This window comes from Festucalex cinctus, chromosome 1 (assembly GCF_051991245.1).
Source record: "Festucalex cinctus isolate MCC-2025b chromosome 1, RoL_Fcin_1.0, whole genome shotgun sequence".
NCBI lineage: Eukaryota > Metazoa > Chordata > Actinopteri > Syngnathiformes > Syngnathidae > Festucalex > Festucalex cinctus.
Genome location: NC_135411.1, coordinates 24,165,296 through 24,184,838, shown reverse-complemented (window position 1 = coordinate 24,184,838; position 19,543 = coordinate 24,165,296). Strand labels below are relative to the sequence as shown.

The window sequence follows — 19,543 nt, the reverse complement described above, 5'->3', positions numbered from 1 at the left end:
TTCGCCAACCATTGCCACTGGAAACATTTTTTTTTTTTTCTTTCCAAAGGAAGGACTTGACGGTTTGGAGTGCTATCTAAGTTATGGCAATACTTGACGATGCTATATGGCATTATAATAAATAAAATACACCAGGAATCAAGCAAAGAATGAATGTTATAGCACGAGCTATGTCAACAATTGTCAAGATGTTGCACAGTTTATGTCATTATTTGGATGCTTACATTTTTTTTTTTTCAGGGAATCAGATGCAGTTGATATGTGCAGTGTTGTTTATACACACTGCCTAATCGAATGAAGGACAATGAATTTTCTGTGATGTGTTGCTTTAATAATAATAGTAATTCATCCAGTGATTGAGTTTGACAATAATTCAGAGTGATTGTCTCACACTGTTGTCATATTTATGAATGAAATGACATCCCCCACACACATCCACAGGGCGCCGAATCTGTCTGGCTGCGCCTCATTCAAATCCACCAAAATCATGTCATGTCAACGGCGCCACCACTTAGACCTGCTTTTTGCGAATCTATGACCTAATCTATGGCCTTTCTGTCACCAAATTGCAAGATGTGCCGAGGGTGCATCATATCCGTCAAGGGAGGCGTAACACCACTATATACACACACGCTAAACTAGAATTACCCTGGCACAAAAATGTAAATGCACCTACTTTCACGCCAAACACAATCTTTTTCCTGTCACCAAATTGACAGGTTTGCTGGGGGCGTGGCAGCTCCATTCACTGGAACACCCAGCAAGGTGTAATATAGCCCCAAACATGGTTACGCTGGCACAAAAATTGAAAAAGATGTGCACGGACGCCTGTGTATAAAAATTCGTCTCTTTTGTCTTTTGTTGCTGTGCAGCACAGCTCAAATTGTGGAACACATGCAATTTGATGATCAGAAAGAAAGAAAGAATGGATGTGACAAATAGAAATGATCCAAGTATATCAAATCAACCCGAAAGCCACCTTCCATTTTCCCCTCAGCTGCAAAATTATTTCTTTTCAATTCGTCTTGCTTCCTCCATCACCGTCCTCCTCCTGTTATTGTAACCTTTCAAACTCTCTCAGCGTGTGATATAACTTGGTGAGGTTTCTGTAAATGGACACCAGGTGACTGTTGCTACGGTGATAGGAATTGTTTTTCAGATGAAAAATAAATAGCCATAAATAGGATGTGCATTCACCTGCAGTGACAAGCTGTTTGAAGACTTCAGGGACGGGATGGGCGCTACACACATAATCACACACAGATACACGCACATCCACATGCTCAAGGGACAATTCCAGCCTCGAGATTGCAGGTTTGACATCTCTAAACCTGATAGAGCGGGTGAAGCCTGAGGGGAGGTGCAGGGTCTTTTCGTCTGACTCTCCATCAGGATTGGCCGGTCTGCCAGTGTCATTTCATTACGGCTATTTCATGGGCGGGTTCCAAATTTGACGCATAATACGTAAATGAAATTCCGTTACATTGAATGGATTGAGAGGACGGACGTGCTAAATTAAAAATGAGTCAAATGAAGCGTGTGTTCCTCTGAGATTAGGCATCATATGGTTATGGAGTAGCACTGTCACATTACATTTAGCCATCCCTCCTCTTTCCTCTTTCACAAACATACTTTCATGCAAGCCACAAAAATCCTTCAGGCCATCATTGATGAAGCCTCCTCATTAGAGTGTGTATTGACTGAGGTAATCGAACCATAAGGTCTACCATGAGATTTGGGTCAAGGCCAACAGCCCGGAATCGAAACTGACAGATAGCACCAGGACAAAGACTCTTCATCTTTAAGCACAAGCACAGCACCACTTGGAGTCTGATGTACTAAACTTTGCAAGCCTCTGGCCAATAGTTTTCATACAGGATTCGGGTTCAAATGTCCCGCCCTCTTTCTGTAGATGTGACATCATCTGCGCATTGTGAATGTGAAGAAGGCCACAGGTGGCAGTAGCGATTTGATATTCAATTTTCTGCGTTCAGTAGGTTTAAATCAAACAAAACATTTATACAGTTGCCGGGTTCCCCCAAATTATTGGACTGATGGATTTATTTTCTGTAGCTTAGCATTATATCACTTCAATCTTCATTTTGCGCTTGTGGTCCTATTCTAAGTGTTGACAAAAATGATCATCATCACTTTAGTACCTGTTGCCAACATCATGCAAATTAGTGCCCTCTATTTAGGATCTTACTACTTTGTAAAAGATTGTAATTGTAGTAGATCCCGCCCAAACACCCACCAGATCAGTCTGTTAAAGTGAACACGCAATGTCGCGTCCACTATTTGGGATCTTCGTAAATCAGGCCCTCTGCGTTTTGTTAAACAGGTTTTTATTTTTTGAGTCAGAGCTGTTCTGAGGAAGAAAGCACTTAACAAAGCTGCAGTGAGGATCATAAAACCAGTATCATAAAATGAAGGCAGCCGACGCAGCCATTAGAAGGAAGTACGCCTTGTGCAGTATGTGTCAGATCGTGTTGGCGTGATTGAATTAAACGGCGTGACACTGACACGTTCATCATGGGACGCAAACAGCTTGGCGGCGTAATCCCGCCTCATCAAGCAAACTATTAACAAATCACCTGCTAATACTCGCATCATTAACCGATCAGTAGGTTGTCGGAAGCAATGCGGTCACCTGTTTACACCTTCTCAGGTTTTGCACATTGCTTGTTTCTCATCAAGCACCATTTCATTATGTCCAGCGTGCACTTGTTATCACCGTGGCAGATCTGGCAAGCGGTAAGCCGCAAAATGAGAATTACCAAATGTCCATCACTTTTAATTCAATGTGTCAACAACATAAAAGATCTCGCATTTACCTTTAATCCCATCACAAAAGTGCTTGTTGAAAGAGCTCGATTTTTTCTGTATGAGGCTGCTGAGCCAGATCGATATGTTTTCATCCTGCAAAACACAAGTCACACAAGTGTGCCATCTCTCCCTGTGGTGGCCACTATTTACTGTCCATGATGATACATAAATCTGAGAAACCTCAGCAGTACCTCTTGGAACACAAACCAACAGGACGGCAAAAGGATGCACCAATCACTGCTTTCCAGACTGAAAAATCCATTAACCAAGACTAATCAGGCTCTCTACAACAGATAATGCGGATATGTAAAGTTTTCGTGACATTATGAGAAACGTACAGTATTCATTATGATAGTACTAAAAGGAACGGGACTTTAGGTTATGTGCTTGATCTGGCTACCATGTCAAATTGCCTTGTGTCAGCATTTTTCCGTCCTCTGATCGGTTGTTCAGAGCAAAATAAGTTGCAACCAATTTCAGCTTGCAAGATACAGCCCTAGCCTACTTTTCAGCACACATGAATACGTTCAATAATGGACATCTCTGGTGGAGTCATTCTACCAGACTAGCGCCATTTGATCCACAATGTTTGATAAAGTGTAAAAGGTACAAAAAATGTGCCTAAGTGCATTTCTAAAGCTTAAATGTCTTAATTTTGTTGTTGTGAACATGATATATGACTAAATAATATATTTTTGACAGCGACTGTATTTTATTTAATCACTTTCATGAGTACATGGCCATTTTCACATGTCCGTATTAAGGGTGTCACGATTTCGATTTTTTATCGAAATCGATCGAAATTACGTCACGATTTCGAGCATCGAAATAGAAGAGAGGACACACGATTCGATGCGCCCCCCCCCCAACCCCCCCCGCGCCCGCCGCCACCGCCGCCACCGCCGCCACCGCCACCTCCCAGGAAAGCAAATGAGACGCAGCCATTCAGCTACTAGCTAACGGCACTTGTTAGCTGACTTCTCCTGCAGTCATGATGGCAAGCGCGGACAGACACAGCAATGGTGCTTCAAGCCGCTCCCGCTTCTCTCGTCACCAGTTTGGAAACATTTTGAGTTCCCGGTGAGTTATGTCGACAACGTTCACGTGCACCAACCACAGTTGCAAGATATGCTATGTGCGCGTACTGTACTCGGCCACGGTGTTACGCCCGGCTCGTCAAGGGGAAGGGAAGTAACACAATAACAGAAAATATAGAGTAGATAAACACGGGTCGACTTTAACATCTGAGTAGTTTTAATTGAAATTTCAGGCAGGGGTTTGACAAGGGAGTGAAAGTGGAAGGTGAACAAATAATAACCGCATTTGACAGAACTGACAGAACGGAGGAGAAACAACAATAACCAATAGGGGTATAATACACGGATACACAATAGCGTCGCGCTGGCACAGTCGTCCAATCGGAGTGTCGCGCTGGCACAGTCGTCCAATCGGAGTGTCGCGCTGGCACAGTCCTCCAATCAGAGTGTCGCGCTGGCGCATTCAAACTGAAGTACCATTATACGGGCACCAGCCGACACAAACACACACATACATACTAGGGGAGCGGAGCCGGCGGCGGGCCCGAGCCGCCAGCCTATAACAACGGGAAACACGACAAACATGACGGGACATTTACGCAGGCATCACAAAGATTTAGATTTATCAAATTCAACTAGAAGTGGGAAAACAACGGTCCAACCAACTATTTCATCCTCATTTACAGTGAAACTTCCACACACTTCAGCTCGCGCGAAACGCCAGATCCATAGGTCTATTTATAGCAGCAGACCTGCAGCCTTGGAAAACGCTGGATTCAAACATTTAATTAGTGTACTTGAACCACGCTACAGTATGCCCAGCAACTGTAAATGTTGGGATATAGTTTGTTCAGGCTGTATTTGTTCCATGACTTTGGATACAATATATTTTTTGTTGTTGTTGCACATTGCACATTATTTTAAGAGGAACGCACAGCACACTGTTGTAACCAAAAACAGTCAATAGATGGCAGGCACCCACTGTGACTTTTTGTTTTTGTTTTTTTATTTTTTATTTTACACTTCAGTAAGAACAAGACGGTTAACTTTATATTGTAAATAAATTCTTTGAATTTGATCATTCCTGCCTAATGTCAATTATCATATATTACATAAATTTACACAAAAATAATATGGAAATTGCATCACCTATATGTAGCCGATCTTTTGAAATAAGATTTACTGTACAATGAATAGAACCAATGATCATAGACTAGCCTTAGCCTACAGAAGCATATGCCTCTGTGTTATAAAGTGGGGGAGCGGAGAAAAAAAAAAAAAAAAAAAAAAATCGAAAAAAAAATCGAATCGTGACCCCAAAATCGAAATTTAAATCGAATCGTGGAGTTGGCGAATCGTGACACCCCTAGTCCGTATTGACCAACATAACATTTGCATCTAAAATATCACCAAATAGATATTTAAAAAAAAAAAATGTTTTTGTCAAACCATTATCATTTCCACGAGTAAAAGTGTGATACAGATTCCATAAAATATATTCATTAAAAATAAAAACTTTTTTTTTGTACAAAAATTGTATTACTTGTGTGCAGTTTATCTTACCACCCCGTCACACTTACCAGTTTCGTCTATGAATTACTGACTGTTGCTTTAAGTGACACTACAAAGAGAAAGTGACATCATTTGAACCTCTGAGCACCCAGGAAGAAAGAAGGCCAGCTCTGAAATACTATTTTATTCTTTCCTTTTGTTGTTGTTGTTCCTTCACGTTAGATAAGTTCCATCAAGCTCAACCCAACCAGCCCTTTACGCAATATTTATATTTATAGAGAATATAGATAGATAGATAGATAGATAGATAGATAGATAGATAGATAGATAGATAGATAGATAGATAGATAGATAGATAGATAGATAGATAGATAGATAGATAGATAGATAGATAGATAGATAGATAGATAGACATACACTTTCAATGTAAATAAAATATTTTCAATTAAAAGTATACACTCTTAGGTCAGGAACTTGACCACTTGTTGAACAGTGGCCATTTTTGGGTGAAATTTACCACCCCGTCATGAATATGAGTGCTAATGGCTGTCTACGTGTGCCCTGTGAATGACTAGCGACCAGGTCAAAGGGTACCACAGCTCCCATCCCTGTTCAGCGAGGATAGACTTCACTTTGCCTGTGATTCTGAACAGCATAAGAACATGGATGGATCCGTGTTTGACTTCACCATTGATTAAGCTCACATGTCAATAGAATAAGCATTTATATTTTTTAAACGCCATGTATGTATTGGATACAATGTTGCAGGCATACCCAATAAAGTGACCTTTTCGTGCCAGAAGCTTCCCGGTATGTGTCCCTCGTGATGACATTCGTGTGCATCCCAAATGTGTTTTCTTTTGTTGCATTCAATCTGAGGTTATGATTAGCTCTACAGGCAAAAGCTCTCCCTTTCACCATCTCTGGTGCTGCAGCCACTTCACTCCCGCCTTTGTTACCGTAGCAACCGATAGCAAAGCTCGGCAGCTCTGTTGCAGGAGATGTAAAAGCAAAGATGTAGCTTCACTCTCATACACATGCACAATGCATATCTACGCCTATGCGCGCACTCAAATGCACATCCATATGACAGCAAATGCCATGATGTGAGTATTCATGTACATGGTGGTGGTTGGGGTCCCCACTTTTCAGCAAGAAGGGGGATGGGCTGAGGACGTGTTGTCTTCACATTGTCAACACATTGGCAATCATTGCAGATTATTTGACATCTGTGTATTCAGCATACAATACAAGAAAAAACAGCAGATAGCCCACATTTAAGAGCAAAATGACTTTGACTGGAAGTTTTTTTTTTTTCATTACAGTCAGTACACAAATGAACTAAAACAGCATCTGATAAACACGCATTCAAGAAAAAAAATAAGACTATCTATCTATCTATCTATCTATCTATCTATCTATCTATCTATCTATCTATCTATCTATCTATCTATCTATCTCTCTCTCTCTCTCTCTCTCTCTCTGTCTGTCTGTCTGTCTGTCTGTCTGTCTGTCTGTCTATCTATCTATCTATCTATCTATCTATCTATCTATCTATCTATCTATCTATCTATCTATCTATCTATCTATCTATCCATCTATCTATAGCTAGCTCTAGCTATCTAGCTTGAGCTAGCGGAAGCTAGCTATAGCTATCTAGCTTGAGCTAGCGGAAGCTAGCTATAGCTATCTAGCTATTAGGGGTGTTAAAAAAAATCGATTCGGCGATATATCGCGATACTACATCGCGCGATTCTCGAATCGATTCAATAATTGGCAGAATCGATTTTTTTTTTTTTTTTAGGATTCACACCTTGAGCATGGAAGAATGTTATATGAACGGAACATTAAGCCTTAATATTTTATTTTAATGCTGTTCAAACATGAAACAGATTACAACCTCTATAAGACTGAAATTTCAGATAAATAAATAATACATTTTCATATAAATCTTACACTCTACAAGCTTACTGATTAGTATTTTCTAAATTTGAATGAAAAAAAATCGCAACAATCGACTTATAAATTCGTATCGGGATTAATCGGTATCGAATCGAATCGTGACCTGTGAATCGTGATACGAATCGAATCGTCAGGTACTAGGCAATTCACACCCCTACTAGCTATAGCTAGCTCTAGCTCCATCTATCTATCTATCTAGCTATAGATCTATCTAGCTATAGATCTATCTCTCTATCTCTCTATCTCTCTTTCTATCTATCTATCTATCTATCTATCTATCTATCTATCTATCTATCTATCTATCTATCTATCTATCTATCTATCCTTGGACAATACCACATTCTAAAGGACAGTAAGCAGGTTAAATCCCTGAATAAAGTAAAATGGCCTGAGGGTAGAAACACAGACATGGGCTAAACTGGGAGAAGTGGGTCACCTTCACAGAACTGCAACTAGCAAGATGGCTTCATTAATGAACTTGGAGCAGTCTTTGACTATAAACTTATGTACAGTAGCATACAGAAAATGGAGCAATTAAGATAATCCATTTTGACTTTCTGGGTGCAGTATTACCTGACCATAGATGCAATAAACACAGTAGTAACAGTCCAGATGACCCATGAGGAAAAAAAAAATATATATATATATATATATATATATATATATATATATATATATATATATATTATGCGACACAACCAATATGTGCATGAAAATGCTGCTCTTATAAATTACAACATTCAAGCTATAAGAGCGTGTTTTCCCTCTTTTTTTTTTTTTTTTCCAAAGTCCCGTCTCTTTTTCAGCCAAGGGGGATTATTTTTCTGTGGTACACTTGTCCAACCGTCTAAACATTGCCCTCTTGGGTAATGTGCTAAATTGCGTCCTATAATGAACTAAATGTGCATAAACCCTATTATACAAAAGAAAATACCCCATATTAGGTGTTACATGACCAAGTATAGAATCGAAAATTGCCACTAAATTCATGTAATTCTAAAGAAAAATGCTATAATGTATTTGGATATTTAGGTGCGGGCGGCACAGTGGGTGACTGGTGAGCATGTCCGTCTCCCAGTTCTGAGGACTCAGGTTCGAGTCCAGGCTCCAGTCTTCCTGGGTGGAGTTTGCATGTTCTCCCCGTGCCTGTGTGGGTCTTCTCCAAGCACTCCGGTCTCCTCCCACATTCCAAAGACATGCATGGTAGGTTAATTGGGCGCTCCGAGGTGTGTTCGTGAGTGTGGATGGTTGTTCGTCTCTGTGTTCCCTACGATTGGCTGGCGACCAGTTGAGGGTGTACCCCGCCTATACTACCCAAAAGCCTGTCCAGTGTTTAAACACTGGGATAAACACATTAAGGTTAACCTTAAGATGTCACCAAGCACACACTTTTTGCCCCAAATTCAAGTTTTCAACAAACATGCACTTAAATGTCAAAATAACAACCAGGACATGTAGATACCATTAGTAGACACCAGTTTATACAGTTTATCAAAAAAAAAAAAAAAAAGTTTATTTTCTGTTGAGTTACTCTTTAAAGAGCAGGGTGTATTATTTAGTGCCAACTAGTGGTGAACTAATAGAATGCAATGTATTTGAAGCCTGAGCACTATGGTGCCTCGGAGGAACCATAGTTAGCAAGGCTACCACAAATTGTTACCAATCATTATTTGGAGTGAGCGAGCACGAGCTAGCTGGAGCGGCGCGCAAGAATGGCTAGCAAGATTTGCTGCTTCGGCTAACGAGCGGCTAGCAGGAGAAGCTAGTAAAAACTAGCCAGAGCAAAGCAGAGGGAGACAAGCGGTGGGAGCCTGAATCACGAGCCTCGTTGACAACCACCAGCCGCGGAAGGTAAGCAGCGGTTGGCTCATTGGGTCCCCCACTAACTGCAAGCACCACTATAGCACATGCACAGTACAGTACGTTAACTGACGGACTGAATTTCATTTGGCACATCTGGTATATTTTTGCACAATCTAATGGGATCAAAGACTGGAACTGTGTCGAAACTGAATGTTATTATGAGAATTTTGATACTGCTCTTGTATTGGATATCATTATATTGTGCAAATATACCTGATGAAATGGCCCAAAGGTATATAAACTACTCTGTCAATTTCTTATCCGTCATAGCACCATGATGCAATACACAGACTATTTGGATGAAATAGGATCGTTGATTGTTGGCATGTGTGATTGTATGACTGGGCAGGAGGGTATAAGCGCGGTTTAAAATATCTCCCCTGGAATGCGACAATGCCAGCATCGCCCACATCACGTCAAACCGGATCGTTGAGAGACAAGAAAGAGGACACATGCATATTTATTTCTGTTCCCAGACCGGATCACATGCACTCATTTACAAATATAATAGAAAGCCTACACACACACACACAGACAGACAATTGCTCGCTTTCCAGCAATGGGAACACTGTGTCAAGTCTTTATCTTATCAAGTTGAAGGCGATATTCCCTAAAGTGGCTGCCCGTCTCCTCAGTGCAACTCTAATCACACAGAAGAGAATCTGTCTTTTACTGTTAAATATCCTAAAATGCTATTCAATCTACAAGGTCATTTATATGCTAATGCAAAGGTTAACCCTGTGCAGGCCTTTGACGCAGCTGCCGAGCTCGCCTGTTTTGTGTGTGGCTGATAAAGAAAAGTGAGGGAAAGGAGAGCAAATTAGTGATGGCGAGCGAAGGAGGTAAAAGAGAGAAATGAAAAGGACGGGAGTTGTAGGAAGAGAGATATTCCCAAGGGTGGGTGCCGTAGGTAATTAAAACAGGATGGACAGAGCTGGAGTCTAGCCAGCGAGAGCTCCGTCTCCCCTCAGACTTCTCCTCCAATCAGGCCCTTCCGCCTAAAGCCAAATTGCTGCTAGCAGCAGATGCGCTGCAATCGTTGGCTGCAGTGAGTTAGCAGCTTATATGATAATGTGTGTGATAAATGCACAACTCCAAAATGGCGGGACCAAGCACGTGGCAACTAGTAAATAGCTGTCAAAAAATAAATAAATAAATAAACAACTTCATGGCCAATGATAAAACCACACGTGTGCATCCGCACACAAACGCTGGTGCGTGTCCATCCACGCTGCAGCAAGGGCAAATGTTACTAACTGGAGTTTGACTGCAGTAAGCGCATATACATTCACTGCACAGCCCAGAGCTGGAGGCCAGCACATGAGTATGCAGCGCACACACGCGCACGATGAGCGCAGAGTCAGGCGCATGCACGCTCCAGCCATGTAGAACCACAATGAAGATAACATCATGTAACACAATAGGCGTATTATTTCAGCTTGCGCTACGCATAATAAAAATAAGACCGCTTTATTAGATTTGGATTTGCTATTTCTACTTCTCTAGATGCTTTGCTTAATAAGATGAGTTAACATGGCGGCCATTACCATTCTTGCGCATGATGTCAAATGAATCGCAGGCAGTGAGGTGGGCTCATATTCCTGACATCTTGTTCTGTGTGGGCAGGGATCACCAATACGGGTAAATTTAGCTCTTTTGACAGAAGCCTGCTAAGAGGATCACAGCTCACAATAGGTGGTCTTTGCACAGCAGATATAAAAAATGCTTGTACTATCGACTGCAACCTCCCCCTCCTCACCGGTATAAAATCACGTTTTGCTTCATTCAGTCTTATGGAAAGCCATTATTAAAACAGCAAAGTTTGTTTGGACTGGATGAAGGCGAGCGATTAGCCACAACAAAGCATCTCGAGTACAGCCGGGAGACAAAGGACTTGGATGCGCATTTATCTCCCACTAAAAAGTCTTCCAAATGTCTCCGGCTAAGCCGCCGTCGCTAAAGCCTGCCTTTGGCTGAAGCGCTTGCTGAATTAACTTCGAAAACAAAAACGCATCAAAACACGGCAAGTTCGGAGATGAAGACTGAGACGTGGCAACATTCATTTTGTGTACAAAGGTAAGAAGTCAAGTGCTTCTTCTGTGGCATTTGAGAAAAGGTTACTTTGGTTATTGCTTGTTTTATTTGTCTGCGGCCGTAGATTGAGTTAACAAAAAACACAACCCCAAAGGTGTATTGTTATTTTCACTTTTTGCAAAGGCGGGAAGTTTATGAGATCACGGAAGGTGACGGATTATACAACCTGTTTGTTTTCAAAGACGAAGCAGCTGGAAGATCACGCGCAACCCAATTTCCATGCAGTAAGAGGATTGGTTGCATAAAGAGAGCAAACACAAAATTTCATACACAAGCACAGCAACACAATTATTAAAAAAATGAAATGATATTAAAATAACAGGGCACAAACAATATTAAAACCAGGACTGTGACGTGCACAGTGTCCATATTGTTAACCAGCTTGACAAAATTTATTAGCACAACTATAGGATATTTTCAAAAGAAATATTACACTATATTAGGGCTGCACGATATTGGAAAAACATGCGATATGCGATATACTTCCTGAACGTAGCGATATCGATATTATTGCGATATTTAACATTTACCTAAAGAAATTACATTTTTATTACCTAATGAAAGAAAAACATTTTTCATGGGGCAAAATAAGCAACCTTCATGTAATCTTAGTTAATGAATTGTAATTATGTCTTGAGAATTTTCAACTATTGAATGGCTATGCGCATTTTAGTTAGCATCTGACTGGTCAAATTCATATAAAAAGCATAAAATTCCATATAAAACTTATTGCGTGCCTTTGCGATATGCATATTGCAAGGGCCAATATCACGATATCGATATTTTTTCGATATATTGTGCAGCCCTACACTATATATTTTCTGATTATCTGAGATAATCACCGTAGCCAGTTAGTGAAAAGAGAAATTGTTTATGAATGAATGATTGAATGAATCATATAAAACATATAAATCATATAAAACATAAAAATAAACGTATACACATGTTCGAAAAAAGGAGTAGGAAGAAGTATACACTTTTTTTTTTTTTTTTAACTCCTACACCTATATTATTTAATAAAATATTCTCAAACAATAAGAGTCCTTTTAAACATAATTCAAACCACAGTCCTATACTATGCAACAAAACAAATACTCATTCCACGGATTCCACAGCACCTTAATATTTTACATTTATGGCACTGTAGGCATTAATGATTTCATATTGTAGTTTTTTCTTAAACCCCAATAAGGAAGTACATATCTCTAGCACATAATCAAGGCTATGCCACAATTTCACACCCAAAACTGATTTGAACTGTATTTTACATTAGTCCTCACATTACGTCTTTCAAACATAATTAAACCCCTTAAATTGTAGATTCCTTCTCTTAGTTTAAAGAAATTTGGAATACAAAGAGGTAAGCTATTATTTACTACACGAAAAAGTGTTTCCATTGTTTTTAAGCACACAATATCCATAAATTTAAAAATAACCGATCCTATAAATAACTGATTAGTTGTTTCCCTGTAACCAACCGTATTTATTATTCTAATTGCTTTATAATTATTAAAGGGGAATAAATGTCAAAAATGATCTTTACAATAATATGTTGTGCCCCCGGCACGTCTAAACACGGTATTCTGATTAATATTGCATTTATGGAACCTGAGTTAAGAAGCAAAATCCACCCGTTTTTATCCATCTCAGGGGCGGCCATTTTGTCACTTGCTGTCGACTGTAAATGACATCACAGTGCCTACGGGCTCAGGTAACGACCAATCACGGCTCACTTGTTTTCAGGGTTTGGTCAACAAACTGAGCTATGATTGGTCGTTACCTGTTTCCAGAGCACGCACAATGTCATCTTTAGTCGACAGCAAGTGGAAAAATGTGTTTTTAAAAGTATTAATTGTATTTGAAAAATATATATTATTACATTCATTATAGACAATAAATCTTCTCACTGATGAAAATGGCTCAAGGACTCAAGTATCCCTTTAACTCATATTCCAACAATGCAATATTAATGTGGGGTCACTTAGAATATATTATTATAAGGAAAATTTTTGGCTTGGCTTCCGCTTTAAGGCAAAATACTGTGATGTGTGTTTGTGCATTTTGACATTATTTTGAATGTATTTTTTGTTTCATGTTAAGTAATGTTTCCGTCTGTCTCGTGTTGACGTCTTGTCAACTTGTTAGGTTTTTGTCACAACCTGTTTTTAGCAGCACTGTTCCTTGTGTCTACCAATCAGCTCGCTCCAGCCACTCGTGAGTTGCTCAGGCGTGCCTCGTAGTCTCGTCAATTTGTTTGTCTTTAATTTCCTGCTTTGTTTTTGTCATGGGTCCTTTTGTTTCATTACACTTTGAATCTTGATTTTTGGGACTTTGTTAATTTGCTTCCTTTTGTATTTTTTTTTTTTTCCGGTTCATCCTGCCTTACCGCCTACATGTTTGCCACCATCACCATAAAAACTCAATTATTAAAATCCACAATCCACTTGAACGTACAATAATGGTAGCCTACCAATTTTTATTGACCGCCCCCCATCCCGACCAACGCCCCTGCACTCCTCTTTTCAAAAACCGATAGTGACGGGCCCTGTTGACTCAAATAAAATATGTCGACGTGCACTTTCTGCAAGCGCTCTCTGTCCCGCTTTCTCAGGACTAAGAGTAGAATACGTCTTTTGTTCCTTTTGTCTGGATCCTGGAACAGTATTTGACAAGGCTATTGAAATATTATAATCCTTTTCAAATTAACTGACAAATGACATGTACATTTTTCGGGCATTATCTCATGTAAATGTCTGTTTTTTCACGCAGTACCAGAAGAGTCTTTATGACTGCATTTACTAACTGTCAGCTTGTCTCTACCAAACTTCAAGGAATTTCAGTTTATTCAATATTGTACTGTGTTAACCCACTGTGCAATTAGCTAGTTTTTGAGGGATTGTCATCTTTTGAGTATACTGACGCATGGCATCCATAATCACATGACATGGGTTTAGCCAATGACAACATGGTCACGTCAAATGTTTCCCGACTTTCCTTTATTTAGTTTTTACAGTATATCCTGGCTCACAGCCAAACAGAGCCGTAATGAGGAGCAATATCCAAAATGGAAGGATGAATGTGAGTGAAATGAATATTAGGGATGTAACGATATCCAAACATCACGATATGATATTATCACGATATGAAGGTCACGAAACGATAATTATCACGATAATGTGGGTGAGTTGGCGATATTTAAAATAGGTCACAAAATTGTAAAAAAAAAAAGAAAAGAAAAAAGAGCTCATACTAAAAAAAAGCACAATATTGTGCTTTTGTACATAACAACAATGCATATAAACCGCCTACAATCTCTAATAACAATATTGAGGCACTTACTTGCTAAGGCAAGCACACATTGATCGCTTCACAAGCAAATTACATTCCCCTTCACCTGACAATTAGCATATATTTTAAACATAGAAGGCCAAAACATCCCTAATGAAAATTAAATTGCACTAATAAACTAGCCACGAGAGGTTGCTAGAAGTGCACAAATGGAAATCAACCTGCTAAAAAAAGTCACATGTGTTCCTTTTAAATATTGTGAACATGACGACGACGATATTGTGGCAGTTTTAATATCACAATATCACGATATTGCCCTTATCGTTACACATAATGAATATTAAACAAAAACTAATAACGTGTGCAAAAGTCCATTTAAAACATATTGTTCCTTGCTGTGTGTGACTGCCTGCATAATGCACAAAGTTAAAGTGATAAAGAGGAATAAAAACAAGCACAAGTGTTAAGCCGTAATAGCATGTGCTGGGGATATGTGCACAGAGATGCAAAAAAAAAAAAAAAAAAAAAAAAAAAGGAGGCTGCACCTCAGGGGAAGAATCAATGAGGACAGCGAGTCATAAAAGAAAGGATGCATGGCCGCTGTAAAGTATACGGGAGAGTCCCGCATTGAAAACAACTGCAAGGCATTCTTTCTTAGGTGGCTAATGCTGTGACTCAATCCGCAAGGGTGGCGGGGCTCAGGTGGTACAGAGGAGCGACGAAAAGGAGTGTGTGAATGAGCTGGTTAGTCATCACAATGTATGCATGTTAGAGTAGAGGGATGAATGATGCAACAGTATTCGGTGCCAAAAGGTGCCGAATAAGTGCAGCTCATTGCCAGATTCCAACCACCCGAACACAGGAAAGAAGTGATGTTCCTGCGGACAACCCAGTCTGCATATAAAACTCCCCAGGCAGTGTGGCCGCCATTATTATTCTCCTTTCCTATTCAAACATCTGCAAGAATGCCATGAATGGCCCCAAAAGGCCGAGAGGCATCATTCCTCATCGCAGGGAAGGTTTTGCATGGGAGGGTTTATTTTGAATAGTTGCCTTAGGATGAGGCTCCAAAGTATGCCGGTATGACTCCCGGCCCTCGGCACTCACTATTCTACAGAATGAAACCCTTGAGGTCCACTCTCCGAGGACCCTGTGTAGTGCAGCTGTGTTCTTCTGATCTTTTCGCCTGAGGGGTGTAGACTTCAACACACTTTTTAAGTCTTGAACTTGTTCCATAGGAGCCCACCAAATGGATAGATGCTGAACTGGTGCCAAACTATATCAGCCAATGATACAGTATACAGGATCAAAACAGCTTCATCATCGTCACGTTCATTTTGAGGCAGCATGAAGACAAACGCAAGTGGCTAGTAACGCATTATCTTTGTTAAAATTATTTTAGTAACTTTTTGGATATGTTGAACCTATGAGACTAGCTTAAACCCCTTTGGAGGCATAGATGATTGCAGTGGACATGACATACTTGTATGTCTAAACCAATAAAAACACATATTTTGGATGATGTCAACAGTTCTGGTTCATGATTGGATCCTAGCTAAAAAATCACAATCCTAAGTTGATTCATATTCATGTTACATATACAAGCTTGGTAAGTTTACAACACGTTACAGTCATACAAACTAGTGTCCACTATAACAAATAAAAACATGTGATACCCTCCCCCCACCCTCCCCTCAATAAATGTCACCCTCCCCCCAATAAATGTTTTGATGTTGTTCTTACGTTTTTTTTGTTTTTGTTTTTTTGTTTTTTTTAATCTCTCTGTTATTTCTTGTGCCATTTATTTGTTTTGGTTAGTCAAATAGACTTGAAGCTGTCACATGACTTTGGTCAGCCAATCGAAAGTAATCACTAACTGTCTCCACTTTGCTGCAGTGGTCATACTAGTAGAAGAAGAAAGACAACTAGCTAGGCTAACTGTGAGCTTATGTTGTAACTACTGTTACATTTCAGTTGTAAATTCTTTCATTTTTATTGAGGTGAAGTTATGTAAATTTTGCTTTCTAATTGGCTACTAATCCATTTCACGTCACAATCATGGAAATGTTGACACCACACAAGGTTTTGCGATTGTAAATGCTGAGCATATTAAACATATACAATTGTTGACCATGACCGCAATCACTCAAGATTATCTTTTAAAAACATTTAAGAACTTGTCCACTGAATTTAATTAGAAGGGATGAGGCTACCTCATGCACTTTTGTACTGGCAGAGGTAATATTGCGGTCTACTTTGTGGAGCGATGCAAGCATGAGAAAAATGTCATTAAAGACCCTGTCAAATGAATTCTGAGGGTTTTTTTCTATTGTAATACACATGTTTGAATATAGTTGTTGAGTGTACGACACCACAGATGCGCCCGCTGCCTTTCTCTTGGCCAAGAGAAGCTTGTTAGCTTGCAAGCTAGTCGGCGGCTAGCACCTCTTGTCGCGTCGTGGAAAGTCCTGCGAGAACTCGGTGGTATAGTCGGCATTCCATCCAGTGAAGTTACATTTTTGTAAACAACACTCTTCTCTAACGACTGGGACTTTAATATGTCAGATGTTTTGGTTGCATTCCTGCCTGATGTAGCAAGTGGCTCTATCGATTCAACAGCAGATGCATCTAAGCACAGCAGCGGTTAAAAACCAGTAGGCTACGAGTGGCAAATTCAGTCAATGTTCCTCTCGGCGTACTAAAGGTAGAAGAGGCAATTTGCTGGCAATTGCTTAAAGTATCTACTTGGTGACAAGAATGGAGAAACTCTTAAATTTCTCCACTCAACATCTCGTCTAAACATCACCTCAGAGAAAACCACAAAACATGCACCCCATGCTAATCTGCCGCTGATTTAGTCTCAAAGTGGACAGCTATATTATGCTGCCATCCAATCTATTTTTTCGTGCTTGAGATGCCCTGTTTGTGGCTTAGTATGTGTGATTGAATAGGGTCCGATGTGATCAATAGAGCTCATTAAGTGTCCCTGTGGACACCCAAAATGCTCCCTTAGATAGCTTTTACGTGCAGACAGCTACGCTTTATTGCTTCAAATAGTTCCCACTTTGTTTGTCGAATAGTTGGCTCCACTTAGGAGGTTGTTTTTTATGGGTTTAGGTCTATCTGCTCTACTAGATTAGATACTTTTGGTATTTTTCACTGCAACATTGTGGCTACGCTTTGCATGTACAGTATCAATTTCAGTACAGATCCATTTAATTCTTTTAATCTTGGTGAAATTTCATCAAATAATCCTCTTATCTGTTTTGATTCTGTAGGATTTTGTCACATGGTTTCCCTGAATTTGGATATAACTTGACCTCAGTTTGGTATTAAGATACAGAGGATTTAACGGTTATTTAAGCCTTTGTAGAGGTCTTGTTCATTTCATAATTTAATTATTGCAGGCTGCCCTTTGCATGCTTTATTGTACATGCAGATTAATGGTGTTCCCCTTGCTTGGTTTTCTATTATTATGTGGGCCATGAGTCAGGTCATCGCCGCAAAACCGCCATCCAAATGGAGGCTGAGGCTGCACCTGTTGTTGTCCGAGCTTGCTGCAGTGTGCCGGGGCTCCGCACCTGCTCACGCGGCTGCTGTATGGCCGTCTGTGTGAGCGTCAATGCTAACAGGGAGACCATTCACACTATACTGACTGCTGTCTGCTGCCCCTTTCCCTCAAGGCTTGTTCACCCGCCGCTATCATTTCTCTCCATCGCTCTCGTCCCGTCCCTTGTGACAGATTGCAATCTGACTTAATTACTCTCTCCTACGGCCACTCTGCGGTGCTGCCCGTTCGTTTACCCTTATTAATTTGCTCTCTAACCTTTTTGTTTTCACCTTTCAACTCAAGAGGACATAAACCACGGCGGTGGGTGAATGTAATTGGTTTTGGCTTTAATGATGAGAGCGACAAACAATAAATAATCCTGCAGCTATACTAAGTCATTACAGTAAGCGCGAAAGGGCAGCAATGAGTGAGTGTGTTACTATGGAGGAATTGGTGTGAAGGTTTTGTGTAATTTACATTGCAAGACATTGGATGGACAAAGGATTATCCCCACTTTCGTTAGTTCCCTCAAGATTACCATGGAAGCATAGTTGTATGTCCAAATTACTATTAACAGACGATCATTTCATATCAAAACTTTTTAATGTTACCTACATTTGAACATTTTCAATGCGTACCAAGAATGATTGGCATTTGTAATCAATTGTCTACTAGCTTCTAAATAATCAGATCTGACCTTTACTACTGTTATTATCAGCAAACACTAACTCATACCATGAAAATGCCCTGGGGACCCTTCTAAGAGCAATCGACGCCCCCGTGATGATCAAGACCTGTGCTCTAAACAACCAGAATTTCAAGCTTTGCGTTGGAATTTTTACACTGCAGCATTTTAATGCGAGGAAGTGCATGAATCATTACAATACATTACACTCAGAGCTATGAAACATGTTAAAGAATCATCAATAATGCAGCAGTGCACAACATGCAAATCTCAATAGTTAAAAAAGGAACTTGCAGTAGACACAAAGAGCAGTTCAGACGGTGCCAAGTGGATCTCTAGCGGCGAACCCACAAATGCAGCAGCAGTGTCGCACACGGAGAATGTACAGTACCAGCTCATGCCATCCACGCAGCACATTTGCGCCTCTCATTCGCTCCACTTGGCACACTCACCGCACCAGATGGGTCAGGTGGAGCAGGTGCCAGTCGCCCACTCGCCCTCTCTCCGTTCGTTTCACTTGGGTTCTGGGGAGAAAAGGTTGGATGGATGGCAATGCGAGCTGGAGCCGCTATTAAAAGAAGAAGAAGAAAAAAAAAAGGAAAAGCAGCTCAACAGCCGCACCTCACCTGTCTCTTCCCTCTTCTGTTGCTGCGCCTCGCCGGAGCATCACCGTGTAGCCAAACTAGCGACTCCAAAACGCCTAGTTTGAGTTTTTTATTTATTTAT

At 40.2% G+C, this 19,543-nt stretch overlaps 1 protein-coding gene across 1 annotated transcript in view; it reads right to left on the bottom strand.

The window, feature by feature from the left end:
* Positions 1-19,224, bottom strand: part of LOC144020717 (semaphorin-6B-like) — a 51,849-nt gene extending 32,625 nt beyond the window's left edge. Inside the window, exon 1 of the mRNA XM_077524459.1 lies at positions 19,112-19,224. Within this exon, the coding sequence (XP_077380585.1) occupies positions 19,112-19,216 (105 nt within the window). The 5' untranslated portion in view covers positions 19,217-19,224. The remainder of the gene's footprint in view (positions 1-19,111) is intronic.
* Positions 19,225-19,543: the final 319 nt, after the last annotated feature.